The 12628-nt window shown below is 40.3% G+C and overlaps 2 protein-coding genes across 11 annotated transcripts in view; one reads left to right on the top strand and one right to left on the bottom strand.

Annotated features, from left to right (window-relative positions):
- mapk10 (mitogen-activated protein kinase 10) overlaps positions 1-3805 on the bottom strand; it is a 34349-nt gene extending 30544 nt beyond the window's left edge. For all 7 annotated transcript variants that reach the window (XR_006827811.1, XM_046066778.1, XM_046066776.1 and 4 more), the window contains exon 1: positions 3478-3805. Coding sequence is in view for 5 of the 7 variants with exons in the window: in XM_046066776.1 (XP_045922732.1) it covers positions 3478-3480 (3 nt within the window). In the remaining 2 variants the exon portion in view is untranslated. The remainder of the gene's footprint in view (positions 1-3477) is intronic.
- Positions 3806-8694: 4889 nt separating this feature from the next.
- The window catches only part of ptpn13 (protein tyrosine phosphatase non-receptor type 13), a 49731-nt gene continuing 45797 nt past the window's right edge, over positions 8695-12628 (top strand). For 2 of the 4 annotated variants that reach the window (XM_046066114.1, XM_046066111.1), the window contains exon 1: positions 8695-9065. The gene's annotated coding sequence lies outside the window, so the exon portion shown is untranslated. The remainder of the gene's footprint in view (positions 9066-12628) is intronic. The other 2 variants (XM_046066112.1, XM_046066115.1) reach the window with 2 other exon arrangements.

Here is a 12628-nt window from a genome sequence, read left to right as displayed (position 1 = left end):
TAATTTGACTCCTCTCAAATCCTTAGATGGCCTCTGAGTTGCTACAATGTCTGACCTTTACTGACTCCTAATTCTCTTTACAGATGTGCTGCGAGGAGATTGGGACTGAATCACACAGCTTAAAGTCTTGCACTCAGCTATCTGCACAAGCAAATAAAAAGCTGCATATTTGTCAGATCAAATCCAATTATGTAACTGTGCATCTCCCTCTGCAGGCACATTTCTCTGTTTGTCTGTAGTGGTAAGCAATACTGCAGCCTGGGGGAATCAACTTTCATGCAGTGAGAATTTCATTTTATTATAAGAATAGGGTTAAAAAAAAAACATTATTTTTCCCACACTCAGCTTTCAGTTCAGATCTAAATGGTCACTGTATTAAAATAAAAATTGTCCAATACAGTTGGTGATGGCAAGCAGCAGCATGATAGTAAGCAGTTATGATCCTAGAAGCATTAAGAAGTACATTTTGATCAACATCAGGTAGGGTAAATAACATATAATACTGTAGCACCATTTATTCTGGTAAACATACCAATGTTGTCATAACTATATGAACCGAACACTACATTAGTGATGTTGTGTTGGTGCCATCGGTGATCATCACTACATTTTTATTTTACACTTGCTTTAGCAAAGTAAACATCTGTTTCCCATGCCAATAAAGCCCCTTTGAATTAAAGTGAGTTTAATTGATAGAGAAACACACTCCTGTTCATGTTTAAGATGTTATTATTCCTTCCTTCTGTGTCATGTACTATGAACGAACTAGTAGCACACCTTCACAAAGGTGATGCTAGGCACTTAAGATATTTGTCTCTCTTCTTCTTCCCCTCCTTGATTAGTTACCATGACACAACAGTTGAATGAATAGTTAATATTTGAGCTACTATTGCTACATGGAGGGATAGGTTATTAAAACCACAGTAATACACAGTAAGGCTCTCATCAGGTATGGTATACACGTCCGATGCTCCTCAGTAATCCATCCTCTTTTAATGACAACTTTGACCTTCCATATGATCATGAGAACCCCGGCAGAAAGGCCTCCCAAAGACTGATGAAGACATTTTAGGTAATCGATGGTCAACAGGACTTGTTTAGGAAAAAGTCCTGAATATTTTATATTCCGCCTGAACTGGACTTGTATTTCATTATTTGCCTTTTCCATTGACATTTCCATGAGAGTTCATGCTGCTATCATGTTTCTGATTCTCCTCATTCCCGAATTAAATGAAAATGCTGGCCTGTTTTGTTGGTGTCTTCTCAGCACTGGAAAAACGAAATTCATTCAAATCCAGACCATCGTATTTATCCACTTTTTAATTTCCAACATTCGTTCTTATCATTTTCTCATTAAATCCACATTTCTATGTTCCTTTCAGAGCAGAAACGATGAGTCGATCATCCAAACATTAATTGGCAAGTATTCTAATAATCAATTCATTGTTTTTTCAGCTTCTTAATTGTGAGGACTGGTTCTGTTTCAAACCATTGCAAACTGAATATATTTAGGTTTTGGGCCGTTGGTTGTAAAACAAGCCATTTGAAGTTGTAAAGTTGGACTTTTGTAAATTGGGATGAAAATTTCTCACTATTTCATGACATGTTATAGACCAAACAAATAATTGATTAACCAGGAAAATAATCGGCAGCTATACTGATAATAATTATAATCTTTTTTTTTCTTACTTTGCTGATTAATCATGCCTGTAAAACCAACATTATCTCGTCTTAATACTTTGTGTTATTTTATTACATAACAAAGGATTAGTATACTGATGCCCCAAAGTCTGATAAACAAAATGGAATTAAAATGCAAGCATCATCTATTGCAAGATAACATTTGTCTGCTGTTGTTTGTCCATTGACCATGTTCCATTGGATAAACAAGCTGCCTACTGAAAAATCAATATAATTTGTGTAGACCTGCAGTGGCTACTGCCTAAAATGAAACAGATTGTTTTGTGAACTAAAGCTATACTTTGCAAATCTGCAGAAATATTTAAGAACTATTCAAGACAACCGATTTGCCACAAGCTGATGATGATGATGAAGAAGAGATGTACGGTGAACCTATTTATCTATTAAGAGAGATGTCCCTCTCTTCAGCCACTGCAGAAACATCCATAACAAGCTTTGTTTAATTGTTAAGCGTGTTCCCTGCAGCACTTTCACAAGCATGGAAGCCTGCTCCTGAATAATTCAGCATCCAAGGTCACAGCACTAAAATCACTCTCTTTTGTGTCCTAAATATGGAGAGTTTGTTGTGACACCTTTAAACCTTCACTGACTCCACAGCACAGCGCAACACCAGTAATTAGTCCATGACTGTGGGCATGCACCAAACAAGTTTGTGGAAGAATGCAAAATTAGTAAATATAACAAAACCAGTTGTTTGTGTTCACAAATACCTGAAAGCTTAATGTGATGAATTCCTAACACCTCTGTACACTTGTACCTGTGCTATCAGCATAATAGGCAAATAAAATGTCTTTCCAATAATCCATGTGCAGAAGAATGCTCAAAACAATGCAGATTTCAATAAATTACCTTCATCTGTAGCTTCAACTCTTTTAATCTAATGTGTTTTGCACAGAATGTAGTCCACATTAGGGTGAAAGACATCCCATCCCCTCTGCATTATGATTGCTTCAAGTTCAGTGTTAATGACAAAGCCTCCACAAGCACTAGGGCACAAGTATCAAAACCACCACTAAGGAAATAGATTAATAAATCACCACTAATTCAGACTGTAAAAGCAGTGGAACACAGCTTTCTGCTTTTCAAGCAGGACCTATGATGGATCTGAGACTAGTCCCACATCCCTGGTGAAGTAGTGATGGTCTGCATAATGCACAAGGTGCGCAGCTGACTTCTGAGGGGGAGGATGGACCAACTCTGCATGTAGGCCTACAGTATGTTGCCCATGTAAGGCTTGTGTTTTGAAGAGCATCACTCACCCATCATCCATTTGCACCACTCCTGCACCTCTAATCAAAAATGCATAACGTGCTTCACAACAGTCAAGTGTGTTTATTCACCCCAAGAATAGTCAGATTATGTGGAAATGGTTCACAGAATCAAACGCATGATTAAATGGTGCAGCTTTTAAAGTCAGAATAGCCTACATAACAAAGAGATGTAGCCTGGATAAAGCCTATAATGTGGCGTTACAATCGATGTCCATTTAGGCACAAACTTATGATTAAGCTCATGATGTTTGTATGGATGGGGACAGAGAGTGTTTGGACAACATTATGTCGGGTCAAGACTAACGCCATAATGAAATCCCCGCACAGTTGTTCCGTGGCGATGAATTTATCAAGATGGTGTTGATTTTATTTGGTCCCTTTCCCACCGAGGCATCGCTAGTGGACTTCATTAACCTTACCTTCCAATCAATATTAATCACTCCACCCTCCAGGCAGCTGGGGTCCAAACATCGCATCCACATTAAACAAACCCACCCGGCCTTACCATTCCGTGCCAGCTGATGACGATCCCAGTCCGGTGACAGTCCTTTTCAAAACATCCCGACGGGAAACATTGCGGTGACCATAGCTGAAGGCTTAATTTAAACGTTCATAAAGATGGCGAAGTGTTTGGGGGGGAGAAAGACCCCCAAAAAAAACAGGCGATGAGGAAAGAAAAAGGCAGAGGTGGAAGGAAGCGAGGTTTGCTGATGCTGAATCACTCTCCCCACCGCTTACCACCTTGCAACCATTGTGCTGCAGGATGCTGGCTGTACCATTGTGGACCTACCAGAGCAGAGAGAGAGGGAGGGAGGGAAAAGGAAGGGGGTATAGGGAAATCTGTTGCCGTAGCAACCGAACAGGAGCACGTCTGACGTCAAAGCCGAGCCGAGATCACATGGAGGCTGGTGTCTCTGGACGGGACGGGCGAGTGGGAGCATCTCTCTGATCCCATACCGTCCCGCCTGTGCGTTCATGAGGGTCTGAGAGAATATGGAGCCGGGTGTTAAGGGTCGGGTTTGTCTCACTAAGCTGCCCACATCTCAGAGCTCTCATCGACTCACTGATTTAGGCAACATTGTTGATGCTTTTTCAGGATTTTTTTTTTTTTTTTTGAAAACAAAAAAATACAAAATAATTATTAATAATATGATTAATATTTATATTGCTAATAATAATTGGTCTTTCTGTAGATTTACTAATGCAATAAGATAAGGTACATTTCATCACAAGTAAACTTAATGCATAGGCCTACAGCAACAAGCAACGTATTTTATATGTAGGCCTATATAATGTTTATATTTTTTGAATGTTGTTCTTTGATTTTTTATTTCGTTGTTTTTATTGTCAAATAATTTATTTTTAAAAGACAGTCCTATGTGTTTTGGAGTTGTCTCCATAATATATGTCCTTATTTTTTCCATTTAATATTTATAGATCATAAGATGTCTGCAATGGCTCTATGAAAAACGGGTCTATGTTACTCAAGCTAGCACCAGAACAACTGTCGACTCACTCAGACCTGGCCCAAGATCAAGAAGAGAATGACCTGCAGAAGCCAGCGTCTTGTAACAATACAAACAGCATCACTACAGAACGATCACACCCAGACTGAGTTGATAAATGTTAATACTCAGCAGCTCCACAGGGCATTCTTACAGTGAATCAGAGCCAGAAGTTGCTGCCTTGTTCCACCCCATAGTAGACACCAGTGAGATAAGCCACTTGAAAAACAGTGCCCAATGAAGTCAGCTCACCTAACATGCCTCCGAGTTAAATTCAGCAACACTTATCATCAGAATGGGAGGATGTTTGAAGTGCAGAAGCCTGCTTGAAAAAGACAATTGACATCCAAATCAGCTTTTTATATATAGGTTAGACTAAGTTAGATGCTTAAGGTAGAGCACAAGACTCTGGGATTTACATTTATGACCGCCAAAGCTGCAAACATTAGCCTACTCATATGTACATTAATTTCGGATGGCTCTCTGTCACTTTATTGCCAGACGTGGCAAGTTTTTATTTAAACTCTAAGCAGGCCAAGGAACTAATTTCAAAGGCGGTAAAAAAGAGCTCAAGGAAAGTTTTTAATGCTCTCCAGCTGTACCCAAAGGCTAAACTCACCAGTCAGCAAACCGCATGCCTTCAATCTACCAGGTGCCCCACATTTCCAAGACTGTCAGAACAGGCATATCCACTCTTTCGAGGCTACAGTGCAAATCGCCCTTGGGGCTCAGACCAGCACTGTTGAGGAGGTGGTGAAGACAGTAGTGGCAGAAATAGAAGGAAGAAGAAACCCCAAATTAAGAACCTACACTTCATGAGACGCTACTTGCCCAAACTATCTTATCCCTATCAGTGTCCTGATGGGGCTTCTTTGCCTTAGATAATGTACTTAAAAGTGTCACGGCTGGCTCAAAACCACGACAAAAAACAACAGAACAATGACACAAACTGCAGGAAAGGTACCATTACTTTTATTTTAAACTAACAGAAACAACTTAATATTCAAAAAGTCATATGAGGTTTGATAATCAGTAGATCAGTCATGTCAGCAGGTGTGCATGCTTGAAGGAGTAGTGCGTGAAGTGTTGTATGGTGAAAGAAACAAAAAATAACGTGGAGCATAGGGAACAGGGTTTCCCTCCTCTCTAGCCCTCAGTGCAGAACAAAAGACACACTCTTATAGTGGAGAACACCGGGCCCAGGTGGCTCCAACAACTGATGATTTTAACCACGCCTCCTGACAAGAAAGGAGTGCCAACAAGACATTTGGCTGTCCAACACCTTTAAAACCAACTGTACAATGTGAAAACAAACCATACAACCTGCTAGTTACACTCTCCCCCATAACCTTAGCACCAGGATCCTGATTGTACTCTGCATAAGGAAGAGGAGAGGTTAAACAGAAGACATCACAACACATGGTTACAGGATAGCACATCCGCCACCAGCTTGTTTGACCCTTTGATGTCCAAACAGTATGACCATCCAATTGCTAACTGTAACACTTCAAGAACTGAGGAATGTCAGGATTATGATCTGTAAAACTACAGGCATCCCGGGAACCCACATACACATGAAAATGAGAAAACACCCACACTAAAACCAGAGTCTCTTGATCATAGAATAGTTAGGTTGACCCACACTGTGACTACTGAGAAAAAGGAGATAGGGCGCTAAAAGATGACTCTGGCAGCAGTTTATCAGACACTAATAAGTTTCCAAGCTTGCCAGAAGTGAAAAGAAAAAACTGGTGCCACTACCTTAAACATTAGACACTTCCATAATTGTAAATCACATGCTAGCTACCACATGCGTTAAGGTCAACGGGACGTTTCCCTGGTGAAAGTAAGGGCAGCTCACATACCAAGGGCAGAACCTACAACTACCGTGACTCAACTTATTCTTCTCCTCCTTTCCTTGGAAATGTCATGGCCTGGAAATGAAATGGAGATTTAGAAATAAAAGTCTTGTTATTCTCAATCTCGTTGTTGAGGCAAGAGCATTCACTACATTTTGAGCCATTCCCCCTGATAGTGCAGTGGAATGCCAGTCCAGTTCACAATCTTGAATAAGTCTCGCTTAAGGCAATCTATGAAGCTATTTCCTGTCTCTAGTCTAATATGTATTCAACATTAGGATAACTAAATGCCTCATAAGAGTTTTGGTTCATTAGTTGAGACTAGTTGTGAGTACTTGGATGGGTGTTAATGAATATTTTACTCACAGATCCATCATATGATGTTAAGAAACAAAGGTTATTGTTCCAGGCCCTCACATGTTTGGCTTTGTAGCAACAACCTAATTGAGCAATTAGCTTTAATGAAGTCTAAACTACTAATATTGCCAAAAGGACATCTGTACCTCAGAGCCCACAGTGGAATGTGCTTATAGTAAGAAACACACTCATACGTTTCTTTAGCCAAGTTAGTCAAAATAATCTTCATACAAGGACAGAAGGGCTAAAACACTATATCTGTTAACATGTGCAACACTTTTTTAGAGGATAATTGCACATGCTGCAAACATTTATTCATTTAGCTGATGTTTTTATCCAAAGCGACTTACAATTGCTATAAATGTCAGAGGTCACATGCCTCAGGAGCAACTAGGGGTTATGTGTCTTGCTCAGGGACACAACGGATGGGTCACAGTGGGGAACTGAACCACAATCTCACACACCAAAGGCATGTGTCTTATCCATTGCGCCATCGCCAACTTGTTTTTAATTTCTTAAAGATATGATTTTCTTTAGGGTGACCTCAAAAAGCATCATAATTCTGACTTATGATGGAGGGGTTGTGGCCTGGTAGGGGACTTGAAGCAGTTTTGGGCAAGGACTGCCTAAAACTTCAACATATTGATTTCTCTGTATTTATTGGACTCTGTAAATTGTACTGTAAAATACATCTCCTCTATGTTTGTCTTATTGCAAAATTCCTATTGCTACATTTATTGCCCTGAATAGTTGAGTTGTTTCAAAAATACCAATTATAAGTTCCTCTGGATAAAAGTCTCAGCTAAATGAATAAAATGTAAAATGTAAATGTAACATCAGAACTAAAAGACTGCATGTTCAAGAAAATGAATATCAACTGTCTCCATCTAAAGAGAAAACTATCGTGTTAATCAAGTAATCCAGATTTATCACTCCAGCCCATGTTTGGTGATAATAATCCTGCCTTTTAGCAGTGACAGGCACCAGCAGGCAAGAGATAACCCCTCTCCTCACAGCCACTGTTTACATAAGGCAGCATGTAATGATGACTAACAGGCACTAGATGGCACAAGACAGACCATAAATGAGGCAGCTTTGAAGTGGACCATAGAAAGGAAGTACTCAGCAGTGAATTGCTTCCTGACTGCTTTAGATGACTAAAAAAAACATTGATGTTGTGGGAAATAGTCAAATATTGGCTAAACTGATACAATGCCAGCTCACGCACACAACCCCAGGAGGAAGGATGCAAGACAATGATAGGCTACACACATTTTACACTGATATTACATTTTACTCATTTAGCCGACGCTTTTATCCTAAGCGACTTACAAGTGCTATTTATGTCAGAGGTCTCACACCTCTGGAGCAGCTAGGGGTTAAGTCTTGCTCTGATGGATGTGTGGCAGTGGTAATCAAACCTCACACACCAATCCATTGCGCCACCACCAGCCCCAAAATAACACATTTTGAATAAGTGGTAGTGTTCAGCTTGTGAATAAAATAAAATAAACACACGCAGTCTCATTTATGCATGTTTATGGAGTAAAGTAGCTTATCTTTATAGTAACAAATGTGGTCTAGGCTAAACCAAAGTCAGTTCCCTCTTTGATTCTTTCTGTGTTTGAGAAAATTCACTGAAACAGATTTTAGTTTATATGTTTAGGCTATATGAAATAAAGTTGGAGTTTGTGGCCTTTACACGCGTTGGAAAGCTGTATACACAAACTAAACAACATTGATGTTTTCCTGTAAAGCAATTTGTAACCTTGTTCAGAAAACTGCTACATCTGCAAAGTTTCTTATTATTAAATTGCATAGACAACATTTAACAAACCAGACTCTGCCTCTCCAGAATCCAGGCTCACTGTAAATTTTACTCACAGTTGTGTGTGTTTCTATAGAGACTGTTAAGGACAGTCCCCTAGCAGAGAGCCAATAGACAGCCACAGTAAGGTGTCTGGTTACTCCCAGCCGGCCCACGCTAGCTGGGCTAAAGGAGGGGTTTTTCTGCTCCTCAGCAGTTATGGTGACTCGGCTGCGGTGGAAGGGATCTGAATGCTGTGGAGTGGCCAGTAAACACGACTTCTGAGCGATTTCCGAAGAAGAGATTTGTTTTTTTTTGTTTTTAACCGTGGCGCTTTGGAAAACAATATCTGCTGTGTAAGGTAGTGGATTTTTTTAATAGCTGAACGCGCTGTGGAAAAGTTAAACCTGTTGCCTGCCTGCCTCGCCGCACAGTCAGCTACTAGTTAACCCAAGATGTTGCATTGTGGATGGGATGGCCTCTGGTTGTGTGCGCACTCATAGCCGCGTCGGAGTAACGTTACGAACATTTCTCTTTCAAGTGGTGTTGTAGCTCTTCTCCCCTGGTAAGTTTCGTTTCAGACACTTAAAACTCAATGTACAAAAACTTAACTGTATTGTGGCTAACTTTAGCATAACGTTAACGGTTGCCCGCAACTGTCCCCGGGAACACTGAGGAGGAGTTGAGTCTGTTGTGGCGAGGCTTTTATCTAAAAACAGAAACACGTTGACACGCTGTTAGCTAGCTAGGTTTATGCTTGTAAACATATTTAGTAAATTACGTCTCGTCCTGAAAGTATTGCTGCATGTTGTATTAACTTCACAACAATACTACTGCCGTCTGGCATGGGGCATCTTTGACCACACCACTAACTGTAAGTTTGGGAGGAAAGACAACTACAAAAATAACAGGGTGTCTGTCTAGCTAACTGCTTTCAGGTTAATCCACCAGCAACATGCATACCATTTTCCATTTACCAACAATTTATTTTCTGTTGTTTAAAGCCTTTTAGAGGCATAATGTGTCAGTGCAGACTGAAGGTTTTATGGGGGCTGTAAGACCTCAGTTTCTACCCCTTCCACCTTCATTACCTTAAAAAAGTAACAAAGTTAACTCACAGTCAAATGTCAGGAGGGTTTTGAATGTGTCATTCAAGACTGAAGAAGAAAGTGGCGAGTCTGTGTGACTGTGCAAGATGAACATCCCTATCCAGAGAGCTTATGGTGGAGATGGTGTGAGCATCATCATAGGGAAAAAATTGGGAAAAATAGTCAGTGGGTTGGGTTTGTGTGTGTTGGAAAGTGGGTGGGGGGTTGGAGTGAGGTTTTGCAAAACCATGCTCTGCATGTCACGGTACTCATAGCAACCCTGTGATTAACAGAAATGGAGCGGATGAGGTTGAGACCAAAATGAGAAATGAGGGCATTTGCCGGTCCAGAGCTGGGCTGATAATCATGGAATAGTCATGGATCTCTTTCTGGCTGGTCCTGACCCTGGCTGTGCTGAAAAATAAAACATGAACATCCAGGCAGGGCTTAATGGTTAGAGAAACCATAAGTGAAAGGTACCATGCAGGTTCAGTGTTGTAGTGGCAGTGTTGTGTCCATCAACAACCTTGTTAAACTCCTTGTAAGATAATCTGGGAAGGCTTGTTGGCTAACTGACTAAAATGTAAGTGGGTTACGATTAATGAAAACCAAACACTGGTTTTCCCTTTTTGTTTAGGTGAGTCACCACTTCTGTTCCATTCCCGCTACTGTTTTCTTCACAACAAATTTTAGTAAGACCCAGCTGTGACTACAACCACAGTCTCTCAACTCCTGTTACAGTTTTGCAGTAGGGAAGGATTCATCAAGTACAAAAACCTAACTGTGTCGTCATTTAATGTTCAAGACCATTAGAGGAGGATGTGCTTTAAATATGTTTTCATTTTTATCAGTGTAATAGCACCTAGTCTGGATTTGATTTTTTTAGTCGCATTTAGAAAACCCCAGTCCTTACATCACTAGTCATGTTTGTTCAAAAGATATTCTGATCCAGGCCTTCCTAGACACCATGTGTGTTTCTGAATTTGAATCGTATGCGTGCAGGCCGCATAACACGGTATGATTCTGGGAATAAAGGTTCACACAGAGTTTGTTGTTGAATTTTCCTGGCATGAATGACTTCAGGAAGATTTTCACCTCAACGTTGGCTCAGAGTATCTCTTCTCACCGGCTTCTGTTCCAAATGTGTTTGCCAGCTGGGACCACAGTTCTGATGTTTGTAGGATATGAACAAATTCCTACTCATATCTTATGTTACGAGTTATGCTTTTGGAAATAGAAGTGGAATCTGGTGCTTTTATGGGGAATTGCTTGAGTTTTCAAAAGATTTCGGATGAAAGAAAAGTTTGAGAGAGAAAGATGTACATGTTTTTCAGACATTTTTGTTCCTGGCAAATATATAGAGGGAGCACTACAAGAACGCGCCAGAAGCTGAAATTATTTGTACCTTTTTTTTTGTTTGTTTGTTTTTTTAGGTATGGGTTACTTTGCTGAAGTGCAGTTTTTCAGAAGATTGTTTTCAAATCCATTTCATGGCTTGTCACTGTGTCAGTGACTGGAAGGTGGCATGAAAGAAAAAGCTTCACCTAAGTGCAGAGTAAAGAGCACTATCATGTTTCCAGGATTATTTTCTTTAAAATCCGTGTGACTGTGGCCAAGACTTGGCAGCAGCAGCAGACAAAGCCATGTTTAGGTTTTTCTTTTCTCTAGCTATAGTGTGGGAATACACTGGAATACCTGGGAACAAACATCCCCTCTGTTTGAAAAAGAGAAAGGGAATGAGGCACTGGAGTGGCGAAGGCTGCCCGCTCTCGCTGTTTTGGGCCGCTGCCTCCTAAGCCCCCTCAATAATGAGCAGCACCATAGTCCAATGCGAGAGGAGCTGGCCCGCACAGCAGCCTCGGTGCGGATAAAAACATTCCACTGTAGGTCTCTGTTGAAATAACAAGGGCCGCAAAACAATCAGTCTTCTCAGCACCCGCTCTCCCCATTCTCATGGGTAATGAGCAAGATGGGTAGTAACCCACTTCGCCTCAGACTTCACGCCTCTTATTCACTAGAATGGTTAACCTGCATTCCTGCATAAACATTTAGGCCTGTGACATGCTTACTCATTAACTGTCTTCTGCAAATTCAGATTAAGAGAAAGGACATTGTTTTACATTTCAGAAATAAAGCCGAACATTGATGAGACTGCTTACCCAGTTAATGCTGAGAGTTTATGGCTATGTGATCAATGCATGCTCAATGCTCAAATGTAGATCATAATGCCAAACACAGCAAGACAGGTGTTTTGCTTCTTTTTAAAATGTTGAGTCAACCCTGGGACTTTGTAGCTATGCTAACAACGTGGTAGTAAGGATGGCAATGTTCATCTGTCAGTCTGTCCACCACTTTGGTCCAGACGGAAGAATCTCATCAAGTAAAATTTCATACAAACGCGTTCCTAGACAACAGGGAGTGAAAAGTTCTCTTTCAATCAAAGTCATATGACTTTGCTGATCACCTGGCTTTTCCCTCAAGTGAGTCTGAAAGAGAAATTCAAATCCTGCGTACCTTCTCTCCTCTACTCCCATGTCCAATTGCACTGTATGTCTGTGATTGTTGGTTTCGTAAAGTTACAGAAATGTTTTAGGCAAACTCTCTTTTAAAAGAATGTTTAAATTTGTACACCTGACAATCTCTATGGAACACACATGATGTCTGCAGTTTTTTTCTCATCATTTGGCTTTATTTGGAAGAAAGTTTTTAAAGAACAATGGCACTACAGAAAATGAACAATGATTAAATGTGTTTTGATGTATTTTGGTACCCATCTCAGACTTGAGTGTTTTTTGGTTCATCTTGCATAAGAATTATGCCTCTTTTCCTGTTTATTTGTGTTTTCATCTGCTTTGTTTTTGTATTTTGAGTTTATAAAAATCTGTGAAAGCTGGGATCTAGCTAGTCAATATGACTCTGTGCTGTGTTTAATTTGGGTTTGCTCAAATGTGTGGGGGGGGAAATGAAAAATGGTTCAAAACATCTGTCAACATTGAACATTTTTGTTGTATTCTACCATGACTGTCTGTCATGAGTTTCA

Source organism: Micropterus dolomieu, linkage group LG13 (assembly GCF_021292245.1).
Source record: "Micropterus dolomieu isolate WLL.071019.BEF.003 ecotype Adirondacks linkage group LG13, ASM2129224v1, whole genome shotgun sequence".
Lineage (NCBI taxonomy): Eukaryota > Metazoa > Chordata > Actinopteri > Centrarchiformes > Centrarchidae > Micropterus > Micropterus dolomieu.
The sequence above is the reverse complement of the archived record's forward strand: the minus strand, read 5'-3'. Positions and strand labels throughout refer to the sequence as shown.